The 27,321-nt window shown below is 44.6% G+C and overlaps 2 protein-coding genes across 3 annotated transcripts in view; both read right to left on the bottom strand.

Annotated features, from left to right (window-relative positions):
* Positions 1-559: 559 nt before the first annotated feature.
* On the bottom strand, positions 560-7,606 carry ADGRF4 (adhesion G protein-coupled receptor F4). Its single transcript, XM_015859946.1, has 8 exons — positions 7,483-7,606; positions 6,566-6,602; positions 6,278-6,438; positions 5,441-5,725; positions 3,960-5,324; positions 3,212-3,253; positions 3,067-3,126; positions 560-2,017 (listed from the first exon to the last, which is right to left on the bottom strand). Exons 1-8 carry the CDS (start codon positions 7,585-7,587, stop codon positions 2,012-2,014), a joined length of 2,061 nt encoding a protein of 686 aa, XP_015715432.1. The 5' UTR covers positions 7,588-7,606; the 3' UTR covers positions 560-2,011.
* A 4,418-nt stretch (positions 7,607-12,024) lies between these two features.
* The window catches only part of CD2AP (CD2 associated protein), a 52,270-nt gene continuing 36,973 nt past the window's right edge, over positions 12,025-27,321 (bottom strand). For both annotated transcript variants that reach the window (XM_015859914.1, XM_015859915.2), the window contains exons 8-18: positions 25,977-26,068; positions 25,171-25,275; positions 23,913-23,949; positions 23,489-23,548; positions 21,544-21,703; positions 20,005-20,147; positions 15,495-15,610; positions 15,019-15,108; positions 14,577-14,761; positions 14,119-14,182; positions 12,025-13,024 (exon numbers count right to left, since the gene is read on the bottom strand). In XM_015859914.1, the coding sequence (XP_015715400.1) occupies positions 12,983-13,024; positions 14,119-14,182; positions 14,577-14,761; positions 15,019-15,108; positions 15,495-15,610; positions 20,005-20,147; positions 21,544-21,703; positions 23,489-23,548; positions 23,913-23,949; positions 25,171-25,275; positions 25,977-26,068 (1,094 nt within the window). In that variant the 3' untranslated portion in view covers positions 12,025-12,982. The remainder of the gene's footprint in view (positions 13,025-14,118; positions 14,183-14,576; positions 14,762-15,018; positions 15,109-15,494; positions 15,611-20,004; positions 20,148-21,543; positions 21,704-23,488; positions 23,549-23,912; positions 23,950-25,170; positions 25,276-25,976; positions 26,069-27,321) is intronic.

The following is a 27,321-nucleotide window of genomic DNA, read 5'->3' as shown; positions in this document are numbered from 1 at the left end:
GGAAACCCAGGCTGCTGCAGAGCTCCCAAGCCAATCATCCCAGCCATGGGAGTGATTGTCAGCCACTCCATAACAGAAAAAAGATCTCATGAGTGTCGTTAACCAGAAGAAGTGCATATTGATAGTGGGGATAATGATTGCTCAGACACACACCAGTGCTATGGATCTGTTGTGAATGAGGCATGTGAGTGGTGCTCCAGGTCCACTTCTGCTCTCAGGTGTCAACAGAAGTCAGGATTAGCTGCTGACACCAGTGGAGTATTTCTGGATTCATCCCAGATCATCAGTAATGATATTTCATTTGTAATAGTAAGACAAACAAACAGAACAATGCCTTCCAAGTTAGATGCCATCCTGAAAAGAAGGGTCACGGAAAACAGGCATTCCTAAATGCACCACACAGCTCTGTATGCATGGAACCTGAAGGAGCAGGGAAAGGGGAAGAAAGAAAGCTCTAACCACTTTGAGAAGTGCCAAGAACAGAAGATGCTGCTTGACACTGCGAAGTGGACTTCAGGGCAAGAGTCTTTTTGAGTTTACATTATCACAGGCACAGGAGTCCAATTTTATATCCATTTAATCATAGCTCTTCAGCACGCAGGGATGGCCTCTTGCTATAAGCCTAGGGTCTAGGCAGAGAGAAGATAGGAGTGGAAATGCGAAGCAGCAAGTCCTGGGGACAAGAAGAGTTGTCTCACAGCCCAGCTCAGAGCTCTGCTCTCCCCATCACCATCTCCTCTGCCACAGCATCCCATCACACTGAGGGTGTCCCATGTATGGACCACATGTGCTGCACCCACAGATCCACTGCCGGGATAGTTTCTCACTCTTCAGTACAGGGATGCTGATGATGTAAGCCAGCATCACGTCAATTAGAGAATTAAATTCCAAACATGGATGAAGAATTACCTCTGTAGAAGCTAAAGGGGGAAGAGAGATTTCTGATTTGAATAATATGAGCTAATTATAAAGGCCATTTTGTTTACACGCATTGGTGAAGCGTGTAAAGGTGGCTCTGGGCAGCCTGGGTTGCTGGCTGGTGACCCTGCACATGGCAGGGGGCTGGAACTGGATGAGCACTGTGGTCACTTTCAACCCAGGCCATTGAGTGATTCTTTGATTCTAAAGGAGGATAGGAACAATGTACTATAAACAGTGAGAAAATCTGTACTTTGAGAGCATCGATTTGTCCTGACAAGAACCGACATTTCTATCCAAGGTTTCATTTGGAAGGGTTTCCCAGACCAAGGGTTGACCTCCCTGTAAAAACAGATACACCATCGTCCATGGACAAACTGCTCCTCAGTCAGTGCAGGGCAGGTAACGAGGAGACCTCCATCTCCACAGCAGCTCTGACGTATATTCAGACTGTGCTCCCCCACATCTGAGGAGGGCAGGAAACTCAATGCTGAGTGCTCCTCTCTCCTCATCTGTCAGCTGCTGTAGGACTGGAGAAAGAACGAGAAGTCTGTAACTCTGTGCTGAGCCGTTCAGTGCAGCTCCTCTGGCACATGGCACGGGATGGAGAGCAGAGCAGTGCAGGAGCAGGGCCACACTCACCCCACCTCCAGGAGCACAGACTGGTGTCTGACGGTGCCACCCCATAGAACAGCATGCATGAAAGGACAGACAACATCAACAGATAATGCTCAGTATTTGTACTTCATGTTAACAATGAAATGTCTGTAGAACAGCCCCACACGCTGTGCAGCTCCTTATTGCACTGACGTGAAGTCCTGAAGCACTGCAATGGCAAACAGGGACAAACTCTCCTCACAGCAGTTTTCACACAGGTGGAAGGCAACGTTTCCCCCAAGGGCTGTAGCAGCACCAACGGCTTCTTGCTGCCAACAGCAGCTCTGGGGCCTTTTCTCCTCTGGTGTTTGTGACACGTCCTGTGGCCGTGCTCTGGGACACTGCTGTGTGCACTCCTGGCTGCCCTCAATCCACAGCTTCTGTACCACAGCTCCTTCTCCTCTCACTGTGCTCAGATGTGCGCAGACAGCTGCTGCTAGGCCTAGGAGAGAGGATAGCAGTGGGTCATGTACGGCACAACAACATGCAGGGGGGGCCCACTGCTGGAAGGGTCCTAAAGCAGCTCCTGCTTGAAGCACCACAGTGGACAATCATAAAATGGCCTGGGTTGTACTTAAACTTAGCACATGACAGCAAAGTTGGACGCTACCACAGACAACGTGGGAGAGGAAGGATGCGGAGAAGTCAGAAGTTGCACAGCCGGCCTCTCTCACACAGAGCAAACTCGAGCACAAGGGCAGCACCAAGAAAGGATTAGCCTTCTTTCTGCTGTTCTTCCCCACCAGGTACATCTGAACACACTGTCACTGAAAGCCATCACAGCCTTCAAGACTACAATCAGGACTGACTGAATAGAGAGAAGCAAGGGAAACTGTGTGAGCAAGTTCAAGCTGAAGTGACAGTGTTTTGGTGGATAGGAGGAGCACTGCAGACAATGGCTGAGAACTAAAGGGGATTCCCTTCTGGAAACACAACATCAAACCATGGAGCCTTGGTTACAGAAGCAATCATTTAACAAAGGTTCCTTCAATCAAACTGCCCTCGTATTAACTTTGATGAGTGCCTAATGTGCTGGCTGAGCTCTGAGTGCCTTCCATCCTGAGCTGACATTCAGCTGGAAGCAGACCAGCCCTCCCAACATGCTCAAACAGCCCTGCTGCCACCCTGCAGTACTTCTGTGAGGAGCACAATGGGGTCACTATGTGGGAATTTGGGGATCCCAATTCTGCATCTCATTCAGTCAGTAACCTTATGGTTAAAGGAGGCCTGTTGTACTGAAGGGAGAAGTCATGCATTCTCTTTCTAAATGGCTTTGATATCGATCAGGGAAGAAATAAGAATAAAATAATACTTGTAGTTTTGTAACAGCAACAATAGTTTACGTAGCAGTCCCAGATTGCCACCTCTCCCATTCAGTACCTCCATATTCATAAAATTCCTTCCATTTATGAGTGAGCAAGTTGGTAAAAATTGTAAATTAAGCCACAAAAGAGAACAAACAAAACAACAACAACAGAAACAACACATCACCTTTGCTAGGCTGCACTCCCGCTTTGATGAAAGGCAGTTCTTCCTTAAGGCTTCTCTGGTCTGTACATTAAAAACAACAGAAATCAGAGGTTGCTCTTTATGGATATAGAAAATATTAACGCATTCCAGGAAATGCCCCAAGTACCTTTCTGTCCAGAAGTGTCCCAAACAACAGAATGAAGAATCCCTGAAACATAGCAAAAACAGTCATCAAAGCCAGCATAGCCACATGTTGTATCTCAAATATTTCTATTTCCACTAGCATAACTACAATAATGCCTTTGAGTGTGTAAAAGATCTCATCACCTATGGCGTAGGTTGCAGCATTGAACATGGAATGGCTTGGTCTGGAAGGGACCTCAAGGATCACGAAGCTCCAACCCCCCACCACAGGCAGGGCCACCAACCTCCACATTGATACCAGCCCAGGCTGCCCAGGGCCCCATCCAACCTGGCCTTGAACAGCTCCAGGGATGGACGGGGCATCCACAGCCTCTCTGCACAGCCATTCCAGCACCTCACCAGTCTTAGAGTTAAGAAAAAATGAGATTTTTTCTCCCAGATCACACAGACTATCCAGGAATGCCAAGAATACATATATAATCCATGCTGATTCTAATTACAAACTGAACTGATGGGTTACATACCACAACCTTTCCTATGTACTTAATTGCAGCATCAGCCAAGAGCAGCCAAGACAGTCTGGATACAGAAGAGTATGTCAGGCAATAGCGAGCTTTAAGTAACGTATGGAACCACCCTTAATGTCTAAGTGAGCATTCCCTGTATTTGTAAATCGATAGAGATGATCTTTGCATCTATTGAACATGAAATACTCCAGTTAATGTCTAACATAAATTATTTCACCCAATGCTCAAACTCACTGAGTTTACCTGGAAGGCATTAAGGAGGGCGAAGGTAACGTGGAATGCCAGAGAGTGACTGTCAACCACCGTTGCTAACCCAAACCCCCAGGTGAGGCCCAGCAGAGGCGTCAGAAGGGCAACATTTTTGCTAATTCGGATCATGTTGCTCAGATCGTGTGACTTGCAGCTTTCTCCAATAGAGGGTCTTGGAGTCTTCACCACAACCACCACCACCACAGCCAGATTCACTGCAACGATGCTCAGAGCAGGTACAGCAAAGGCCAGAAGGGCTTTAGTCTCGTACCAATTGAGCCAGCAGGCTCCGCTCCTTAAGTATCCATTCTTTGGTTCAGTAATAATGACAGTGAGGACAGCAATGACTAATGGACATCCATATCCAATAAGGAACGCCGTAACTATGAATACTGATCTTGTTATCTTAAAAAAAACTAACAGCAATCCATAGAGAATTAAGAGACCCAGGGTAAACATCCAAAAGAACAAGGCAAGGTAGAACAAGTGAAGGAAGAAAGTGGCTGCCACACACAGGCGGTAGTTCAGGGCTGCGTTATGCACAACAGCTGCCACGATGAACAAAATATCAGCAATGAGAAGCGACATGGCAATGTTCACCAAACAAAAATGGCGCATGTAGGTGATTTCAGTTCTCGTAACGTGATGCCAGACAGTGGTCTCGATGACCAGGCACAGAATCAAGCTGAAAATAGAAAGGCCTAACCCCACACACGTAATGTAATCCAGCACTGCGTTTCTCAGCAAGGTGGGGGACATCAGGATGGAGAAGGACCTGAAGGTGCGGCGGCGGTGCTTGCACATGCAGACAACACTGCTGATGTTGTTGGACTTCATCTTGCACGCCTTGTGATCCCACCTCCTCTCAGTCGAGTGCCATCCAACACACTGAGCCCCAACATTCTCCAGCTTATTCACCTTTTCAAAGGTAAGTAAGATATGCTGAAGCTCTTCTGGAAGGGACACGGATAAAACCATCCCATTCACAGAAACAGGGTCCAGATGGCTGGCTTCCATAATGGCTCCAAGTGTGGGAAACGCAATGCTGATCGCTTTGGAAGTCTTTGGTAACTTCTGAAGTTCTTCTTCTGGAATGACCACGTGCCCACTGACAGTGTTTGTCTGATTCAGCTCCATAGAAAAATCAAAGCTCTTCCCTGAAGCATTTTGATGTATGCTGAAGCCTTTTGTAGAGATGAAGCGTTCCTGAATATTTTCCGATCCGTTCCTTAGAAGAAGTTTGCCAGCAAACAGGTTCACTGAGTCCAGTAACGTTGAACTGGCATTTTTGTCCTTTACAAAAGCCCAATTGGAAATAACTGAGCTGTTCAGAATGTGATTTGCTATCTTGCTGAAACTCTGAAACAAAGACAAATAAGTTACAGCTGAAGTTAAATAAACCAATTATATTATTCCACTGGCACAGTCTCTAAAAAGGCTCATTTAAATTGAAGGCTTTAATTCAAAGTAAATACCTGCATTTTTCCTCTATTGACGTCCTCTAATAACATTAAGGAGATCTTCTGTAGCAGTTCCACTATATCAGCGATATTTCCTGGAATTGCTGGTGAAGACAAGATCTCTGGGACGATGCATGAAAAATCTGCTTGACAGTTACTTCTCCCACTGTCATCAGCACCAAAATATTTCGCTCCATCCCCAGGCTTCCCATGCGCTGGCTTTCCTGGCCCTACAAAGGGAAAGCGTCCTCCTGCAACGTGACCTTCTGAGCTTGGAAGGGGTTCCCATTTAGAAATCCTCTGGAGGGAGGAAAATAAATTTGAGACAATTAATGAGCAAGATGAAATGAGACTACTGCTGCAAGCCAGCAAACTGTGCAGTCAGTGTGCTGGAACGCCTGACTCCAGCATCAGCGCTCTGCTGAGAGACACGTCTTGGTTGCAGAATGCACGTGAAGGAAGGGGGAGAACTGAAAGTAATGTTTCATTCTTCAAGTGACTTAGAAAAAAATGTGCTTTTTGTAGTTGGAGAAGAATTTACCATGGATCATCTAACCATTATGGACCTCCGCACTGCTCTTTGCTCAGCTTCATCCCAGCCTATCTTTGCTCTCCACAATCTAAACCAAGACATTCACAAAGTGAAGAAGGCAACTTCATTTCTGAACTGTGTCAGGAATTTCCCAAAATCATTTCCCATTACTTAATTTTAAACAACAAAAAGGCTTTTTACTGCAGGAATCTCTGTTCTAGAATCCCATCTTCTTCCCTTTGCTCAAGACACAAAGGTTGGGTGAGAGTGGTGCACGTTTATGGCCACAGGCCAAAGTGGATGCATAGCAGTTACACTACCTGAAAAAGTGACTGCACGTCCAGATTTGTACAGGCATCTGTGAACATTCGCCACGTTCTGTCTTTGCAGACAAAGCTTTTCTCCCCATGGAAGGAGGGAGAACAGGCCTGAATGCAGAGAGTTCCGCTGTCTTCACAGGGAATCAGATCCCTACACCCATCTGGAAAACAAATCAAGCAGACATTTCTGCTGTGTAAGACAGCATGGCACATTCCATGAGGTATCAGGATCACTGATAATGGATGACAGTTAAAAAGAAATGGAGACAACACAGTTACTCACTGTACCTTGCAGGTCACCAGCCTTGGACCCATTACTGAGGACCTGAAAAATAACACAAAGTGGACTGTTGGTCAAATGTGAAGATAAGGAAAAGATGAGCACTTGGAATAAACAAGGAGTGAGGCTTCATATGCAAAATGGTATCTCTGATGTGCAGACTTCTCAAGGTATGGGATAGAGGGTTCAGAGCCCTTCATCCCATGTGAAGGGCTGGATGTGGCTCTGGGCAGCCTGGGCTGCTGGTTGGTGACCCTGCACACAGCAGGGGGTTGGAGCTGGATGAGCACTGTGGGCCTTTGCAACACAGGCTGTTCAGAACTCTCTGCTAACAACTGTTCCTATGGAAAGCCTTCAGCTGCCCCCTTCTATTGAAGTGACAGTACTGAGGTAATTAGCAAGGCCACGCATGCCTCTAAAATTCCTTGCCTGCAGGTGTTTGCACTGAAAGAACACCCTCTTAAAAATCTGGAGAGAAATATGTTTTGTGTTTCCACCAATCCTCATCAGCCCTTGGAAGAGATCTGTATTCCCCAGCTCAGGTCTGCTTTGTACAACCACATGAGACCAACTCTGCATGCATTATTCAGGGCAATTAGCAGGTCTGGGAGTGTTCTGTCCGTAAATCTAAACACAGAGGCAGTAACTGGTAGAGAGAACTGATACCAAAATAAATATAAATTTCATTTAGATATTAGAAGTGGGATATTACACAAGAACAATGTTGACCCAACTGCACCCAGTCCAAAAAGATGTATCAGTCCTTACATAAAATACAAGATGCTCCCCATTCATTGGAAGCTGAGGCTCAGTTTTGGGTTAACCCAGGTGAGTTGGTGGCTCCCATCCCTCCCCACGCTGAAATGAAGCATCACAGAGCTCTGTAACACAGGGCAGCAGCGCCCAGCTCCGCTCACGGACTCACCCCAGGAGCAGCGAGTGGGAGGATCCCAGCCCAGAGCAGCAGGCAGAGAGCTGCCCTCACAGCCATCGCCTGGCGGTCACCGCGCTTCTCCTGGAAGAAAGGCATTGCACATGACCACGTCTGTTCCCACTTATGAGCATAGCTTGGTTGCTAGTCAGCAAGCAGCCAAACCCATTCCAAAGGCTGTCCTCCATCTGCATGCAACGTGCTCTTCAGTTGTCACATATTATCATTAATCATTAAATTCATCATTTATTTGCTTTTTACTGGATACTTGTGCATTTAATCAGTGCTAGTTACAGAGATTAGCTCAGTAATGACCAAGTCATGGTTATGTAATGATAACTAACCATGTGCATTAAACCTGCTGTTAATGACTGCCAGTCTACAAAGGCCTTGTTTTACAGTTACTTATTTCTTTAAACATCCCATTTGTAGTGATTTATGATTCTCTAACTCTGAATTTTGCATGTATAGCACACGCTTGTGCATGTGTACAGACATGTAAATGTGTTTTGGCGCAGCAGTGTTTCAGCCCCGCTTGTAAGTAAAGAGAAGCGAGAGAAAAACTGTCCATGTTGTGTTCTGGCAAAGCAAAACATGAGTGGTCTCGAAGGAAATCTCTTCCTGTAAGAATAATTCTAGTAATTCTCACTGAAAACAGTTTTCCTTACTCATCAATAAGAAGAAATGGCCACAAGCAATTGAAACTGGACATGAGCCAGCAGTGTGTATTTGTAGCCCAGAAGGCCAACTGTGTGCTGGGCTGCATTGAAAAGGGGTGGCCAGCAGGGACTGGGAGGTGATTGTCCCCCTCTGCTCAGCTCTTTTGAGGCCCCATCTGCAGTGCTGCGTCCAGGCCTGGGGCCCCCAGCACAGGAAGGACATGGAGCTCTTGGAGCAGGTCCAGAGGAGGCCACTAAGATGGTCAGAGCTGGAGCAGCTCTGATATAAGGGAAGGTTGAGGGAACTGGGCTGGTTTAGCTTGGAGAAGAGAAGGCTGCGGGGAGACCTCATTGTGGGCATCCAGTACTTGAAGGGAGCGAATAAACAGGAGGGGGAACGGCTGTTTGTGAGGGTGGGCAGTGATAGGACAAGGGGGGATGGTTTGAAACTGAGACAGGGGAGGTTCAGGTTGGATCTGAGGAGGAAGTTTTTCCCCCAGCGGGTGGTGATGCACTGGCACAAGTTGCCCAAGGAGGCTGTGGATGCCCCATCCCTGCAGGCATTCAAGGCCAGGCTGGAGACCCAGCCTCCATCGTCGGCATCGGCACATGTTGGAACAGAACAGGCCCTGGTCCAATGGATGGGTCTCTGTCCAAGGTATGGAAGGCCAGGCACACAGCTGGCTGCCCCTTTCCTTTGTGTCATTTTCTTCATGTTTTGTATGCATTTCCAGACCCAAGTGTTCATTCATTGAGAAAATACTATGAAATAAAGAGCTACACTGAAGCACGGAATTTTAAGTTAGTTCAATCCATTTTGATAAAAGCACTGACCAGCTTTAAAGTGTCAGTTCTGCTAGGGTACAGAGTTTGATAAAGGCAAGGAAACCATCAGATCAGTGCTTCAGAAGAGCAGGAGTTGGGCAGGGAGCACCTACGGTAGGAGGTAAAATATCGCACGGCCTTCTTGTCCAGTTTCTGCAACCATTACATTTTCCATTTGTGCTGTCAGCCCCAATTCCATCTCACATTTGGGAATTGATTTCACAGTGCTTCATCAGTGATGAATTCACACCCACTTTGCATTTCATCACCTGTGTAACTCCACCCAGGGCTGCCACCTGTTTGCAGCTGCAGATCTGGGGCAGTTCCAGGCAGCTGAGCCGCCCTGAGATACTGACACGCACTGCCCATGAAGCGCTGATCTCGTTCAGTTGCATTGCTTGACTCATGGTGGAAACCACCCGGCCTCATCGCGCCGATAAGCACCGTGCAACACCAGGTACATAAAACACAGCAGTACAGTCAGTCAGTGCAGGGAAAGCAGACGGGTGCTCTCACAGAAACTCGCATTAAAGCACACACACTTGCACTGCCCCAGGCATCTCCCATTCAGGAAATCATCACCAGCTGCGGATCCTCCAACTCCTACTAATGGCATCTGATCCCAGCACTGTGGGGGTGGGCAGAAATGCCAAAAAGAGGAAGAATAAGTGACAAGTAGTGTCTGGAAGGGGTTAAAGGAGAGGAAAGAACCACAGCCTGGTGGGTCCCAGATCTCCATCCAAGGGTTCTCCATCACCTCGGGTCACAGCTTTCACCACCCCAGAAGCAGAGCAAGGCTCATAAGGATATACTGTGCAAAATCAACGTTTACAGGGGGGTTATCTGTTCATCTGTGCAATTCTCCTTCCCCAAACACTCACTGCAGATTTGCATTGTGTGTATTTAACATATAAAGAAAAGGTTATCAAATCCTTCTGTACTGAACCAAATTCTTTATTTAGGGCTTTAATGGCGACGTGGTCATCTTAAAGCCCAAGGAGCTCACAAAGCACCACAGGGTCACTGCTCACACTGCTCACTGCCATATCACATATTGAAAAGGCTGCAGCACGTGTTGCCAATGAAGGATAAAGATTGAGGCTTCTGAATACAGAGACTGGAATGACGTTAGTAGCATTTTAATGGAGCCACACTTGGAAAAGGTGAATTTAAGTAAATCAAATCCTATGACCTCTACAGCAATTTCAGCAATAGGATAATCTGACATTTTCTCAGAGGTGACAACGTTGTGATTAGAGACCAGTGACAGAACCACAAGCAAGAAGCAGAGCTGCCTAATTACTTCCATGGGAAGAAGGAACGCATACAAAACCAAGGGAAGAAGCACCAAGCGAATGGAGTCCAAAGCACTGCGATATCGTTTGGGTTGCAAACAAACCAACTCCACAGACAAAGATTCCCTCGCAGCTAACATTCAAACAGAGCTGGAAATGCACGCTGTGATGGCACTCACCCTGTTCAGAGCTCCAGGTTCTGCTGCACAGAGAATTCACAGCACCAGGGATCCTGGAGACATCACCAGTGAGCGCCCAACCGCACACCCATGGCCATGCTGCTGCGGCACTGCGCAGGGCTGCCTGTGTGCCCCACCTCGTGTCCTCTTCCCACGGGGAAATAACCCGGGGCATCAGCCTGCTTTCTCACTGGCCCCACTGGACTGACTGACAGCAGAGGTGTTGCAGCGCAGAATGCAGAATGCCAGCACAGTCACAGACGCGCCCACAAAGCGCCAGGCTGCCACTGTGCCACGGGTGAGTCACACCTGAGCAGCTGTTCCTCCCCAAGCCCTGGATGGAGCTCCTTCTGCTCTCCTGTATTGCAGAGATCTGCTCAAACAAGTTATGCCCGTGTCCCACTTGTGACCAAACAGGAAGCAAGCCAAGCGCAGCTCAGCGCCCACAGCATCAGCCTGGGTAGGCTCAGCAACTCGCGCTCCACACACTACCAGGCAAAGAATTATCAAGGCAGCACCTCAGCACACCTCTAACTCAAAAGCAAAGGCCCAAACACAGGTAACCCAAAGCACAGCTTGAAGATCTCCTCCCTGGGTGGCCGCAGCCCTGCATCCACACACACACCCAGGAGCTTTGCTGTGACGGCTGAGCAGCCCCTGGCTTTTCAAACACCCCCTCGGCCCAATTTGTGCTCTGAGGGCTGGTGTCTCTCAGCAGACACACACACACCTCCCACAAACCATGAGGTGTAAAGCTGTGCTCCACGGGGCTTACAAACATACCCAAGTTGTGAGTCCCACGGTGAGGAGGGTGCTCTGGACACATGGGCCTCATGTGCCGCAAGCTGGTCGGGGCTGTCTGCATTCTTCATGCTGGAGGTGCGTGCCTGGGCACCCAGCAGGGAGTGGTTCGGCACTACAGCTCTTGCAAAACTGGGTTTCCCAAGACCCAGGAAAGCTGTTTTGACACGGCTCAGGGAAGGCAATCAGCAACACCTCGCAGAGCTTTAGAAACAGCCCCGAGTCCGGAGCCACAGAGACCCATTCTGACCATTTCCTTTGGAAAGACTTAATGAGATTTCTGCTAAATTAGGACTTTTAAACAAACACATTTTGTTCACCAAGGTTTAACACACACTTTGCTAAGTAACCCCAAGTCAAACCCTGCATGACATTAAACCCACCCATCAGAAATGTAATTCTCCTGCAGCAACATGAAGGGAAATGACAGAATAACCTGGCAAGTGAATTCCAATGACAGCATCTCCTGGGTGGGCTATATGAGCAGCAATGCACTTTTCCACCCAGCGTCCTCCTGCTCTTGTCTTTAACAGCACAGGAATCGTTTCTGACCATGAAGTGAGCAGATGTGTCAACAGGTTGAACTCATCTTATTTGCTGATACCTGCAGATAAAGATAATGGCAATCAACGGGATTAAAACTTGTTTGCACACAAGAAGTGGAAGATGCTTTTTGGACAGCAGCACAGTTCTGTCACAGCAGCTGTTCTGATCACCCACTAAGGACAGTGACTCAATGTAGAGGGACACAACATACTGAGATAAATACTGAGACCCTTTCAGAGTATCAAAGTTCAAGTGATTTATTTTGAGCCATCTTATAAACAAAAATTGAGCACTGTAAAAACAGATCAGAATGCATATTCAGCCACTGGAAAGACTGATGACATCAGTTTAGATATGCAGAAGCACAGACCCTGTGAGTTCAGGTTTACTTCCCACATTGCAATAATTGAGGCACAACAGGTTCGGTTCAGAGCAGATCCCAGCCTCCTTTCTGCACTTCTTCCTTCTGCGATATTGAAGTTCATTCTGTTGTGACGTCATGACTCAGTCCTAAATCCCTTTTTAATCCAATAGTGCAAGTGACAAAACGTCCTGCTGAACCGCTCCAATGAGGCCAGCCCTTCTCAGCACGATGCGCAGCTGCGCCACCCGACCCGCGGCCTGAAGGAGTTCCTATCTCACCACCAGCTGACAGACAGCAGACAGGCACACAGCAGAACCCAGCCTGAGACTGCTGACATTAAAGATACACAAACATCATCTCTTCCCTTTCGCACGCAGGGGGAAAGCAGCGACTCTGATTCCCATACAGCTACTCTGTCCCTCCCAAGGGACCGTTTTACAGATTACTTGTAAAGATAGATCACCCTATTCATTGTATAGATCTCTTTAAAAATTAAGCTACAGATATTCAATAAAAATCTATGAAGAATTCCCTCTCCTCTTTATACAGATTCAGTAGTATTGTCAAGCAAACCAAAAAAAATAACGGTCTGCAATTCCAGCACAGTAAGAAATAAGGCCTCTTTTATATTGGCAAGAAAATTACACCATTTTTCTCTCTTGTTTTTTTTTTATCTCTGAATAGAAGACTATATTCCTTTGTTGCACTATATTTCCTTAAGACTGTAGAACTCCGGCATCCATTATGACAAAATAAGGGAGTCAGTTCTACTTGTGTTCAGTTTTGCATTCCTGGCAAGTTAAAGACATCCAGTCCACGGGCGTATCATGTCGACATCACTGCTTTCTTCAGCTTCTCTATTTCAAGCTGCAAAACAGACATTTTGGAAAGAAAAGTCAGTGTTAGAGCCACAGAGATAGGAAGTCTACACGGCTTTCACCACAAATACCACCCTGACATCTCAAAGAGCTGTAAGTAAATAAAACCAAAGAACAGAAGCAGTGACAGCTTAACACTTATGGCTGCTGCTGTGCTTCCAGGCTGCTTACTGAGCAGGAATTCACGATCATTAGAAATCTGCCTGTACTCCTGGTACGCAGAGCTGGACCAACCAGCAGTACCGAAGCTGAAGGGTGGAATCTCTCAGTGTGTCTCTGTGTAACGATGCACTGGATCAGACTGATTTCCTAACACAGCCTTCCTGCAGGACAGCATGCCAGCTCTAACCTTTCCTTCTCTGAATGGATTTAGGAAACACAAGGAGCTCGCTTCCTCTTCCCCCCCAGTGCACATTCCAGGCAGCTTCAGAGATGCATTAAAAAAAGAACTTGACAGAATTTCTTTCTTCTCCAAATCTGAAAGCAGCTTTTAAGTCAATACGAAGTACTGTTCTACAAAGATAACACCCACCTGTATCAGACTACCATGTTTTTCTATCACAAGCTGACCCTATTAACTTAATAACATGACACCATAATGCAGCTTGCTTTCATCAAGAAACTGAGGTGGGCGATGCCCAGAGGGACATTTTTCAGATGCATTCTATTCTCTTTGGCTTTCTCTAGACAGACCATCAAGAATTTAGGAAAGCTGATGTTTTCCTATTTCTCTTTCAATGACACATAATTTAAACTCATCCAAAATCTGTATGGTCTCTCTTGGAGCACGTCCCGTTGTGACACTGTGACACACCTCTACAGCACAGTGCAGAATCCAGCAGCCCTCACTTGATATCCCAACACATGTACAGTTAAAGGTGATTATTTCCCAAACAAAGAGGAACTGTGGATCTCCTGCACAAACCTACCCGCCCCATGAGGCATTCCTGCAATTGCACCCCAGCAAATCAATGCAGGAAAAGGTTGAGAGGGTCCTTCAAGACTTCCCTCCACGATTAAACTCCTGAACAACATAGATATGTCTCTAAATCTTTTATTCGTCCTTTCAATTGCTCACATTACCTCCAGATTACTTCGCATCAGCTTCTCTTCTTCCAGATCCTTCCTTAGTTTTTCCAGTTCTCTCCTAATAATTTATAAGGTAACAGAAACCAAAGTTAGAGGAGGGGGAAGCACAGGCCTTGTTTCAGTTTCACAACAGGGAGTCACACAAGCCTGATGCTGCATCTTACAAACCAAACATGCACAATTAGACCCACTCCGAGATCATTCAGATCATTCTTATCTGAATCCAGTTACAAAACAAAACATTTTATGAGTTTTTACTCTAAAGAATTTCTCTTCTACGTATAGAACTTGTCAGCTTAGTTTGAATTCATCTCTGCAGATAAAGTAATAAAGAAGTCCCGAATGTCAACGTATTGATACATGATATCTTTATCCTTAAGATGTTTGGCATTAAGGACACTTAGAAGACATTAACATACATCTGTTTGTTGGTTGGGAAGGAAAATACTCACCCATGCTCTTTTCTCAGTGCATCCACTAAATTCATCAAATCATGAATCTGAGCCCTGAGCTCTTCCACAGAAGCCTGTGAATTGTCTGTTTCAACTTTAGGCTGGATTTCTCCAGGAAATAAGTTGAGGATGACAGAACTTGGTCTCTGAGATGAAGGTGGAACTGGAGGACTCAACACAGATGGCTGGAAAATAAAGCAGTAGAAAGCTAAGAAATACAGACAGTGTCCAAATTGTCGTGCTGTGGGAGCTATTAGTATTTAGCTCTAGAGACACAATTTACCAGGTGTATTTAGAATTACAGAATGGCTTGGGTCGGAAGAGACCTTAAAGACCATCCAGTTCTGGCCTTTGTGCTGTGATGGGTTGCACCATCAGATAACAAGCAAGGGAAACAGAACAGCCGGCTGCTCAGCACAGCTCCAGCCCCGTGGTGTCGTACCTTTCTCATTTCAACTGGCTTTGGTTTGGCACTTTCCTCTTCTTCCTTCTGCATCTTCAAATTTTTTTCTGGACCGTCATTTTGACTTGTCTGAAAAATGAACAGTTCACAACATTTTCAGAATAAGGAGGGAAAAAGAGAAGGCCCACGTTTCTAAAAATGCCATTTGTATAAAATTAGCATTGCTACACTATTATGGGTTTTCATTCCTTGCTCAGAACTTCCCCTCCCCCCACCTGGGGGGTATGGCTGATCCCTGCAGATCTGAGTTCACTTCTGGAACAAATGCACTGTGATCACAGAATCACAGAACGGCCTGTGTCACAAAGGCCCACAGTGCTCACCCAGTCCCAACCCCCTTGCTATGTACATGGTCACCAACCAGCAGCCCAGGCTGCCCAGAGCCACATCCAGCCTGGCCTTGAATGCCTGCAGGGATGGGGCATCCACAGCCTCCTTGGGCAAAGGATACTCACAGCACTCCCGCAGTTGAAGCGCGTGGGCAGCCTCCGGCCGGGCATCTTGGGCCGACTGGCGGTGGGGTGTGACAGGTTGTCTGAGGTAGCTATTACATCATCAAAGCTTAGCAGATCTAGGGAAGGATAACAGAACAGACAAGAGCTGAAGGTTTTGCTGTGCTGTTTTTTAACATTACTTTTCCATGAGACAAAAACTAAATGCATAAATAATCAGATTTCTTATTGCTTCAGAGATTTTCAGCACATCCAACACACGAGCTGCATAACACACCTACGTGACTTTGGCATCTCAGATAAGTTACCTCCTCCCCCTTGAAAAAACTAAGGATTGATTCAACTCGCTCTTAAATTCAAGTCCTAATTGAAGTAGCGCTGCAGTAACACAGCACCATAAAACAGATCCGGTGTGTCTGGAGAAAAATGTGTTTTTTACTGTTCTTTGAGATAATAATTACAAAAAAAACCCAACCACTGTGAGAGATGTGCTCTCCAACCCTTCCATCAGCCTCCTTTCTTAGTGCCTATCAAGCATGAAAGCACAGAAACTCACATTTAGCAACGGAGTCAAAAGTAAAAGCAACATGGTAGATCCAGAGGTTCCCGTGTGTCAGCGAGACACGAACCTTTCTGTAAGGTTCTAACATCTACACAAATACAGAACATTTGTAATTCACCCAGTTAATGACTGGGCTTCTTGCTGAGTGTCCACACCAGTCAGCCAACCCTTACCTGCCAACAGGTATCCACTGAGACAGGCTTTTATTTAAGCATTGATGTAAGATACGATTTTACAGCACAAATTCAGCAAACTTGTTCTAGGGGCTCTAAATGCTTTACTCAAATGCCACTCAATGGTTACAATGGGCAGCAGAAGCTGCTTCCAAGTTTTGCTGTGTTTTCTGTTTTGTTCTGTAACCTCTCATTTTCCCATGGCATCCCAATCTATCCAGCAGAATCTATGGCAGCCCTATTTTCTCAGCTTTAGCAAGAGGTCAAACAAGAAAAAGCCGTAAGAATACTGGGCTGGACCATTAGTGCCACTTCTGTGTTCAGCTGACATGAAATCATCCAATTAATAGGAAGTTCTACTTGCACTTAATGGCTGTGGCAATCTAAGCCTCCTAATGAGTGTTTTAACGAATTTAACATCTACTACTGTCTCTCATTATCTTTTCAGTCCCTAAAACATTCACATCTTCCAGACATATCTGGACTTCCCACTCCATCCTCTGTTGCCTTCTGAAATAGAAGCACCTGTAGCACCACCAGCTACCAGAACGTTGTGCTGCCATTCAGTTCTACTGCAGAGAACATAAAGGTGGCGGTGAGTAAATGTGTAACCACGTCTGCAATTCTTAGGAAAGCAGGGAAGAACAACAAAGTAGGAAGAAACAGAGGAGTGATGAATGCAAGGGGCTGATGGGGCGGGGAGTGAGGGAGAACTGGCTCTTAGGGCATCATTGCAATCATTTCTAAATGACCTCCTTCTGTAATAATAATCCACTTGGCAGTAAATTTAAGTAAGAACTGAAAATGGAATTACTGCGATGGCTGCAAGAGCAGCCCTGTCTCTGTGAGCAAAATATCAGTTACAAACATATGCAGAACATTGTAACTGCAGATGAAAACCACCACAGTAATTCACACAGATGCAGTTTGAGACCACAGCAGTCTATGATTTAAAATAGCTCATGAGATGAAACAGAGCCCAGGGGTCTCCTCCACCTTCACCTGGAAATAACCAACCCAGGAGCTGCTTTAAGGCTGAGAACACCTTTCTCACTGGAAAGATGGGTGAACCTTAAACAATCACATAGGGCAGACTGTTAGAAGCACCTCCTCTGCAAGCTTAACCTGGATCCCTACACTGTAGAACTGCCAGGAGCTGGAAGAGATACAATTAGGTGAGAGGCTTTGATTCCATTTGTGAATGTCTTAATGTATTCCCATCAGCTTGATTAAAAAGCCCTCCCAAAAAGAAGGAAAACCAAAGGGGTTCACAGAGCCCGTCATGCTGGGATGCAAAACCCGCAGTGCAAGTGAGACCTAACGTATTTCAGAAGACCTGACATTAATCTGCAGGTGGGAAATGTGACAGCACTGACTGCCATCACTCACATTGCAGACCCTGCAGCCCAGGAAGTCAGGGGACAGAGGGAGTTTTCAAATATCTAAATGTGCAGTTGAGCTGTAATAAGGTAATTGCTATAATGAATCATCCGCCCAATATGAAACTTCTGCTACAGCTGCCTTACAAGATTCACAGTAACAAACAGCCAACACTAGAGAATTCAGGGCCCAAATACTGCACGGTATTACATATATGTGTGTATGGAAGGTAATGCCATTCAATCTGCACAGCCCTAAGTGCTATAACTATTATCCTACACCCAGCAGCTGGACTAAGGAGAGGTTGTTTGTCTTTATCTTTCCTGTACAAGTTCCTGCCCAAAGGGCAGGCTTCACTTCTCGTTGAACAGCAAAGGAAAAGAAGCATTCAAATAAACAAAAAAAGGCATTTTAAGTCGAAACCCAAATAACTGCAACTGAAAATTACGCTTATGAAGTAAAGCAGAGGCTACGTGCACGGCATCAAGCATTTGGATTTCCTTATAGATTGTTATCTTACCAAAATGGAGAAGGGTAGGGTAAGATCCTGACACGTAAGAAGGGAAACATGGCAAACAGGATAGGAAACAAAATCTGGAAAGAAAAGTCAAGGAGAGGAATGTCTAGAAAAAGATTCCCAACAAAAAATTATTTCACAAAGCAGGAAAAAAGAAACATTTGTAGAAGAAACAGAACCGCTTTAAACGTTCAGCCAACCGCATTACAGCTTTAGGTCTTTGGTGGAGCTCCAATTCCAACCCAACAGAGAAACACTCAGGCAACTTTTTGAATGAAGCTTCAGCAGAAGGAATTCCAACGTGACCAACGTTTCTGGATGTTTCTGGCTGCCCTTCCTTATCCAATGGATGGCTGGGGGCTGACTTTTTGTCTGTAGTTTTTATAGTTATATACACAGCATTCACAGCTACACCTTCAGCTCAATTAAAGGTAAATTGGAAGTGACTGAACTTAGCACACCTCAGGGCCAAACCAAGCTGCAGAGACTCATAATTAAACAAATTGGTTTACTAGAAATTCATCACTTCCAAAAAAAATAGTGCTGCTAACGTCAGTGCCTGCAAGAACATCCAGAAGTGCCCGCCCCAGCCATACAGTGTCCTCAGCATTTAATAAGCTTAAGATTTTTAGCCCTTCTAAGATTAAACAATACTAAAGGGCCTGATGTCCTGGGAGCATCACATAGCAGCAGCTGCTGCACTGAGCGTGCACACAGCAGCACGCATACAGAGCACGAGGAGCTCCACGTTCTGCTAGCAGAAGCTTGGACTTGTCCTTTGTTAAACAAATAGAAAAACCAGCACCAGCAGGCGCAGATCATTCTGAACAGGGGCACTTTGACACAACAGAGGACTCTGGAAACTCTCCTCAAACAGCAGCTCCTTGCTTTGCCAGTGCTGCAGCACCTTTAGTTTGAATGTCTCTGGCCTGTACCCCTGTTAGCTGCTGCAGGTCAGTCATGGTAAAGCCTTTAACATCCCCTCCAGTATTCCAGACAACAATTAACCTGCTCTGATTTAGACATCTCAGACTGCTGGGAGCAGAAAGCCAATCAAACTGCAAATCCCAGAGCACGTTCTGGCAGCCACTGGGTGCTTTATTTTTATTTTTCCTGTCTATTTGGGTGCCAAAATCTAAACTTCCTCTTCAAGCCTGTAAAAATCTTACATCGGCCAATAGAAACAAACAGGAATAAATAACTGTGTGTTCTGTTTCATTTTCAAATCTGTCTGAAATGAGCTTTTATATGCAGCCTGGTCTGGGGGTTGGCGACCCTGCATAGAGCAGGGGGGTTGAAACTGGATGATCATTGTGATCCTTTTCAACTCAAGCCATTCTAGGATACTATGGCATACAAATCCCTAAGTCTGACAGCTGCTGCGTTGCCATTCTGGTTATTAAGGATACCAGGATTGTTATACCTGAGGAAAAAAAGAAAACCATAACCCACAGGAGCTGCCAACTCAACCGCAAAATGCAAAAGTTAATGGCATTACTGGAAATAGGCAAGTTAGCTAGAAATGCAAAAGTTACCTGAAATGCAAGAACAGAATGAACAAAATGCAAGATAAAAGTGATAGCAAAAAAAACATGCTTTCCAATTGGAAGAACAAGCTGTTTCCTGTATTCCTCCCTTCCTATCACAGCTGTAACAGAGCTTAACTGCCCCCAAATACCCTGTGAAACCTGTACTTTGTGTGCTAACTCTTAACGTGAGCTGTCTGCCTGTCTGCACTACTCAAAAAATACACGTTTTCAACAGAATGGGCATAAATTGCACTCTGAGGTACTTTGAATAAATCCAATGCCTTATTCTAAGGCTGCAGAACACCACAATCCAAGCAGAAATACCCAGAAGAACTTCTTATTGTTTTCTTACCCGATTCTCGAGAGCTCTTTACCACAAGTGAATCTACCTCTACTGATTTTGGTCTCGCTGGTAACTGCTCAGAGTCTAACTTTGGTTTTGCTACTGGCTCAATTTCAGATTTCGGTCGAAGATGAACAACTTCTCCATTAGATCTGGAAATAGAAAAGTGCCAATAGTGAGTCATGACATTCAGTAGTTTATACCATGCCAACAATAAGAATTTATGTAAATATAGATATACCAGATTTCACTGCTTTTTTAATCCTTGCTTAAAACAAAGTCTTACAGAAAGCAATTCCAGTGCGATAAAAGCCAGTTCATCTGTTCCAGCTCTTACAGAGTTGTCAGACATGTTGAATCCCCTTGAAAATTATCTGTAACTTTTAGTGTGTTTACTACAGGGCATATTTTTGCACTTAAATCTAAAATGTCACACCTCAGTGCTACAGGAAACAAGCAAGCTGAATAGCACCTTCGGTAACCTCTCTTGAAATACTCAGAAGCAATCACTCAGATTCCCTCACGCCAAAATTCTCCTGCAAAGAAGAATGATGCCAAGAAGAAGTTCTTTCCTTCTGCATACAGGACCTGTGTGTGGCTCTTGTTCTATTGTGCATCCTTTGAATGCCAAGCCAAGGGATCAAAGAAAGAAGAGGTAACCCAGTTCTTGTTACCATTTATGCCACGGTGTAAAAGCAAATTACATAAATGATTCCAGTCTCAACATCTCCCTTTCATTAATACTTGTTCCAGTTTTTCCCTATTTGGAAATCACACTGCAGCAGAGGAAGCAATTCCACATTAATCTCCCTGGAGCAACGTTAAGCTTTCAGACATTTAACATATTTTAAAATCCCTAAAATGTGATGTTGGCAATTATTAGAGGATGACAGTTTTCTACACCTTCTGTTGTAAATGCAGACATACTCCTTTTTCCATCCTTAACCATGACCTAACATGGTTAGAGATGAGAAAATCTCCGCTTGGCAAACATCCCAAGATGCCAAGTGACAATGAACCTGCAGGTAAGAACCTGGCAAAACTCAGCTGGAGGCAGAAAGGGGGGAACTGCAGCAGGGGGTGGGATGGAGAAGGATCATATTGATGCAAAGTTCTTGGAACTCTATGAATTATTATTTCAAACTCATGAGAAAGAAACTTCAGAGAGCTGAAACTAAGAGAGAGCAATTGCTTGCTGTTACGTCCCCTATGTAACTGTCCAGTGACTCAACTGATGGTACTCAAGACAAACCTGAGAACAACCTCCAGTCTCTACACTAACAGCTTTCTTCCCCAAAGAGAAGATGAGCCACTCTGAGCACCTTCTGCACCGTATGGAGCTGACCTCTCCTTTTACCTCTACTTTATTCTGAAGTGCTGAAACACTGAACTTTTGACTCTAATCATTTTTTCCCCAACTCAATAACATTTTTCTTAACATCCATGGATTCTTTTATACCACACTACAGCTATAACCAAAACTTCTTCATCTTGTGGCATATTGCCACATAAAATATATTTATTAAACACAAATGAAGTTATACTGACTTGGATACAGATGATGGCAAAACTGGTTTTTCTGGACGTTTTAGTTGAAGAATCCCCGCTCTCAGTAAGCTGTTAGACTTGCTTGGAGGAAGGGGCTTCTTCGGTGGTACTTGAGGAGCATGCGGCTTCAAAGGCTTCTGATCCAAAGTTCCTTTTTCATCTGACAAAGTAAGTCACCAAAACGTTAAAAACCTTGTTGTCTAGGATTCCTTCAATGCTAATCCCTCACAAAGCAACTGCTGTCACAAACACTTCCTCTGAAGTTCAGGTAGTAGTGAAAAAGCAAATATGCAAGTGTCTGAAGTGATACCTTATCATAGAGTCATGGAATTGCTCAGGTTGGAAAAGACCTTCAAGACCATCCAGTCCAACCCCAACCATCCTACCCTAACTAACAGCCCTCTGCTCAATCACGGCCCTGAGCACCACATCCAAAGGGCTGTTAAACACATCAGGGATGGTGACTCAACCACCTCCCTGGGCAGCCCATCCCAGTGCTGAACAGCCCTTTCTGTACAGAAGTTCTTCCTGATATCCAACCTAAACTTCCCCTGGCACAACTTGAGGCTGTTTCCCCTCATCCTGTCACTTGGCAGCAGTGAGACACACAAAGCACACAAAAGCCACTTACCTGAACTTAAAGAACGTTACACCAAACACAACTCCTTCCTACTCACATGAAGCAGTAATAAACTCTGGATTCCCATTACTGTACTGCAAATATCATGTGAAAAACAAACCTCTCTGTACTGCTGCTGCTTTCACTGCACAATGAATCTGATTGCATCTCTTATTATACAGGTGAGGGCTTTTGCTTTAACTTTTGCTTTCTTTCTGACATAAGGGAAAAAATGAAGACTATTCAACTGACATGTTGCCTACACACAGCCTGTGGGATATCCTTCTGTTCTGCATGCAAAGCAATGCTACAGTTCAGTTATGCATGTAACCAGCATAGGCAGTTTGAGTAATTCCCAGTAGGTTACAGTGGAAGATTATGGTCCTTTGAAGGCGGGACAGTAAATCAGCAAATGAATTACATCCAAAACAAGCCCTGAGGTAGCAGACAATGCACGGCTACGCCACTTGGTGGTGCTGACTGCCCTGTGCTAACCCCACTGCTCATGGGGTGGTCTCCTGCCCATGCTTCCTTAACACTGGGTGGCAGTACCGACCATCATCAACCACCCCCACTTCCCTTACATTTCCGCAGGAAACAATTTAAGAATTACACACTTGGTGTATAAGAATATGTGAGTTCATGAACAGGGCAGAGAAATGCTGCCACCAAATTGTACTTGTGAATTCTCATCTGTCATCACCCCCTCCAATGACTCCCGCCCATAACCTGAACATAAGAACTACCTGCAGTTATGTGGGGGATGTTAATGCAAAAGGTCAAGGTCCCTCATGAGTCCAGAAATCAGACAGTCCTACAGTATGCCAATACTACCTGCTTGATTAAGCATACCAGTAATTACTCAGATTGACCTTCCATGGGGGGGAAGTTCTTTACTGTGAGAGTGGTGAGGTGCTGTAACAGCTGCCCAAGGAGGCTGTGGATGCCCCATCCCTGCAGGCATTCAAGGCCAGGCTGGATGTGGCTCTGGGCAGCCTGGGCTGCTGGTTGGTGACCCTGCACACAGCAGGGGGTTGGAGCTGGATGAGCACTGTGGGCCTTTGTGACACAGGCCATTCTATGATTATATGATCTTTCAGGGAGCTATGCAATAACAAGGAGGACACACTTAATAGAAACAAGGCTCTTCCTCCAATCACTCAAAAGGCAATTCCATAGCATCACAAACATGGCTACACCACAGATAGTATTAAGATCAAATTAGATTGTACTGTTAGCTAGAATCTGCATGATTCCGAACAACACCTGCTGCATAGCACAGCTCAACTAAACAAGTTTAACACCTATCCAGAAAACTGCTCTCACCTTTTTCTTCAGACCTCAAAGGGAACTTCTTCTCTCCAGTTGGCAATTCAGGCTTGGGAGCTGCACATCAAACCAAAGCACAGTTTTAATTATCTTAGTCACAAACTAAAAATATGATATACACTAATTTGTGTTTATATTCTTTTTCCTTTGCAAGGTGGGTAATACTATTCATAACACCCATTTAGACCTAGGAAACCATAGGCTCCTATTACAGTGTTTCCAAAGTAGGCTCCATCATCATTTGGAAGAATATACAGGAGCAATATATAGCAGCAGTAAAAATGTAAGGCATAAAGTAACCTTAAAATACAACTAGGGGCAGCTTCAGCACTGAGAAATACAAAGCTACGGCTCAATTTTCTTCTGAAGTCGTGATCTTAATACTTCCACAGGCACCTACCAGCACGCACATCATACATACCTGGACTTTTAACTGGAGGTGGAGGCTTCCTTGGCTTCTGTAAAAGAAGTAAATAAACAAGACAGATATTTTCTATCAATGACAGACACATTTGCTTTTTATTTTGCATAATGTAACACCAAGCTTATGAATGAGCTCGTTTCAAAGCACTTCACAAAGAAAGCAATCAATTTGCAGACAGGAAACAAGGAGAGAACTGAAGTAATTCATCTGATATCTCCCTGCCAACGAATTACCAGAACAGGAACAAAACATAAGGTTTCTTCAGATCTTAGAGCAGCACTTCAGCTGCAGAATAGGTTTAAATAGTGAAGTGTCACAGTTTGCACATTGGATATGTACCATTATACAAGGCAGACACTCTTTACTCTCCTTCAACTGACAAAAATCACAGAATTACCAAGGTTAGCAAAGACCAAGGTCATCCAGTCCAACTGTCCACCTACCACCAATATCTGCCCCATAATCCCTGTACCTCAGTACGTCATAACATTTCTCCTGTCCAAGGAGCACTGGTTGATCTCAAGGCAGACATTTCAAATCACCTCATTCTCAGAACCCAAGTAATGAAAATGCATCTTCATGGCCCTGCCAATGACAGGACTCATGGATAAAATAGTCAGAGAAATCTACTAAAACACTGTTGCTTATATAGGTTTTCTGTAGGTATGGTAGAAGGAGGATGGCTGGACTAGATGATCTTATAGGTCCTTTCCAACCTTGTGATCTCTGTGACAAGATTCTCTGACAGATTTCAGCACAAGAGACAGTGGGAAAAAAACAAGAATCACCTTTTCTAAATCCCAGTCAAAGATTCTCCTACACACACAGCAACCTACTCGCAAGCCTTAGCATGGAAAAATCCAAGTCCCACAGGGACTGTTCAGCTCCTTGCAAGCACACTTACAAGGCTACAGATGAAAGAGAACAAACTGCTCATCTCCCTTCAGAACCATTTCTGTGGTAATGGTTCTGAATCAGGCAGAGTAGTTACACACTGGTTACACACATCAGCACTTGACCTTTGACTTGCCTACATGACCTTATCATCCTCATTAATTACAGTTACTCTGAAAAAGCATCTTTCTATTAAATATTTAAGAAAAGTTAAACCTTTAGATCTGTCTTCTTTGATAATCTTTTCAAGTTGAAAACTGACACGTTTGTATGAGTATTTTCAAGAACAGAACATGCTGTGAGTCTTACAACCCCTGTTGATACGTTCTTGTTTCACTAAATGAAAGGCAAAGGAACTTACAGGGAAGTCTTTATCAAATTCTTGTATTTGAACAGCAAAATTATCAGGGAAGACTCCCTCTTTCCCGTTGAGTTCTCCTCTCCACCAGCCTGGATCTCCAGTATCCTAAAACAAACAACACATTATTTCAATTCATATTTCCATTTTTTCCCCAGGACTGACAGTGAAAGCTCTGCTCCTGGAACCCCCTTTTCAAAATCCCGCATTCAGAAGAAGGCTGTGGCTCCCTCAGCCATGGAAACAGCTCCAGCTCTGACTATGTTTGGCCACCTGGATTACAACAAAGCACAAAATGGTGCTGTACCATCATTCAGAGATGGACAAGATCAGTAAATGGGAGGAGAGATCAAAACCAGCTACGATCCAACGCACAGCAGTCAATGTTCTCATCTTCCTTGATTGGAAACTTGTGCAGTAAATACTTGGTGTGGTTGGAATTACACACAGTTCTACAAGATGAAAGTAATTCGGATGTGACTGATCTGGCTTATGTGTCTGAAAGGCAGGAAGTAAACAAAACTGCCATTCTAAGAAAACAGGGGCAAGTTAAGATGGATAATAGCAACTAAATAATAATAGCAAAAAAAAAGAACTGTAGCATGGAAATCCATTGTATGATCTGAGTGGATGGAGACTTTGGTTGGTCCCTAACAGAAGAATGTCCATTAATACATAAAGCTACTCAAATATTTTACCAAATACTTAACCCAGCCCAGTAATACCCTCCTGTCACAAGTTTCATACTTCACTTAGCAAAGCAAAGCTTATAAAAGCAGTAAGTGGTGAAAGGAAACAGAGTATCTTACCTTACTGATAATCTGGATAATCTCTCCTTCTTTAAAACTCAGTTCATCATTTACGCCTTCATGGGGAAATATTGTCCTGCAATATTCCTTGGCTGAAACAAAGCAGCACATCATGACATTGCACACCATGGGGACCAAAGTCCTAACAGCTGACTTTTGCTGTTTGAAGGGAGAGCTCAGTACTCATACTGTAATCACTTCTACAGCGGCCATCCAGCACTACTTTACTCACTGTGTCATTCATGTCAGGAGGAAAACAAGATCACAGTGAAATGTAAGGGAGGTAGGTCTTCACTGATGGGTAAAACCCTCCAGCCCTTTTATCCACTTATCCACAACAGACTACTCATTCACAATTGTAACATCATAGACTATGCAATATATCCCATCTTCACTGACTTATATAGATATATATATATATATTCCATTCTGCTGCTTCAGACAAAAACACTGTTTGGCTGTAGTGCCTATGAGTAGCACATACATAATCACCCCTTATAATCTCAAAATTATCATAAATTCAAAATCTGCGAGCATAATTAGATACACTCAATTAGATTGAATTAGATACATTCAATTGCTTCATGGTGACTCCCAATTGCAGATGTTTCAAATACCCAAGCAGTGATTTGCTGAAGTCCTGCAGTCAAAACAAGCCGTCGAAGCAAAGGAATTGCTTGGCTGTAACCACCTGAAACCAGAGCTTGTCTGAACAACCAGCTCTGACAGTCGCAGCCCCTCTGCTATTAGGAGGAAGAATGATTACATTACATTATTACAAAATAATGAATCTGAACTTTGGACTCCCTCTTAATTATAAGTACTGACTGAATTGTGCCCTTTCCAATGACTGAGGACTGAGTGTACAGCAGCAGGAATCCCAATGTTGTACTCAAACACAGTGGGGGAAAGAAGGGGGGACAATTAGTGATTTCTATCTCATTTTTTAAACAAAATAGTTTTTTTACATATTTGCCCCAGAGGCCACACCAGGCTTCCCAGAAATAGCAGAGGCACCCTAAAATAAGGCACAGCAGTGTAAGCATTTTAAGAGATCTCCTTTTAGTTCTTAACGTATTGAACACGGGCTATTTTGAACTCTCTCAAAACTGAGGATCAAATAACTATACCATGGTCTGTACTAAAACAAAAACACTAAGAAAGAATACCGAGCTTTCTTTCAAAGGTTACAAGATAATAGATAATATCTATTAACGCCACTTAATATAAACATTCACCTGTAAAATTTATAACTACCACACGTGTGTACCTTTCAGGTGTGCTTACTTCTCTGGGGGTAGAATCTTAGCACAGAATCACAGAATGGTTGGGCCGGAAGAGACCT

The sequence above is a fragment of the Coturnix japonica genome, chromosome 3 (genome assembly GCF_001577835.2).
Source record: "Coturnix japonica isolate 7356 chromosome 3, Coturnix japonica 2.1, whole genome shotgun sequence".
NCBI classification, from domain to species: Eukaryota; Metazoa; Chordata; class Aves; order Galliformes; family Phasianidae; genus Coturnix; species Coturnix japonica.
Note: the sequence above shows the minus strand (reverse complement) of the source record. Positions and strands in the feature narration are given on the sequence as shown.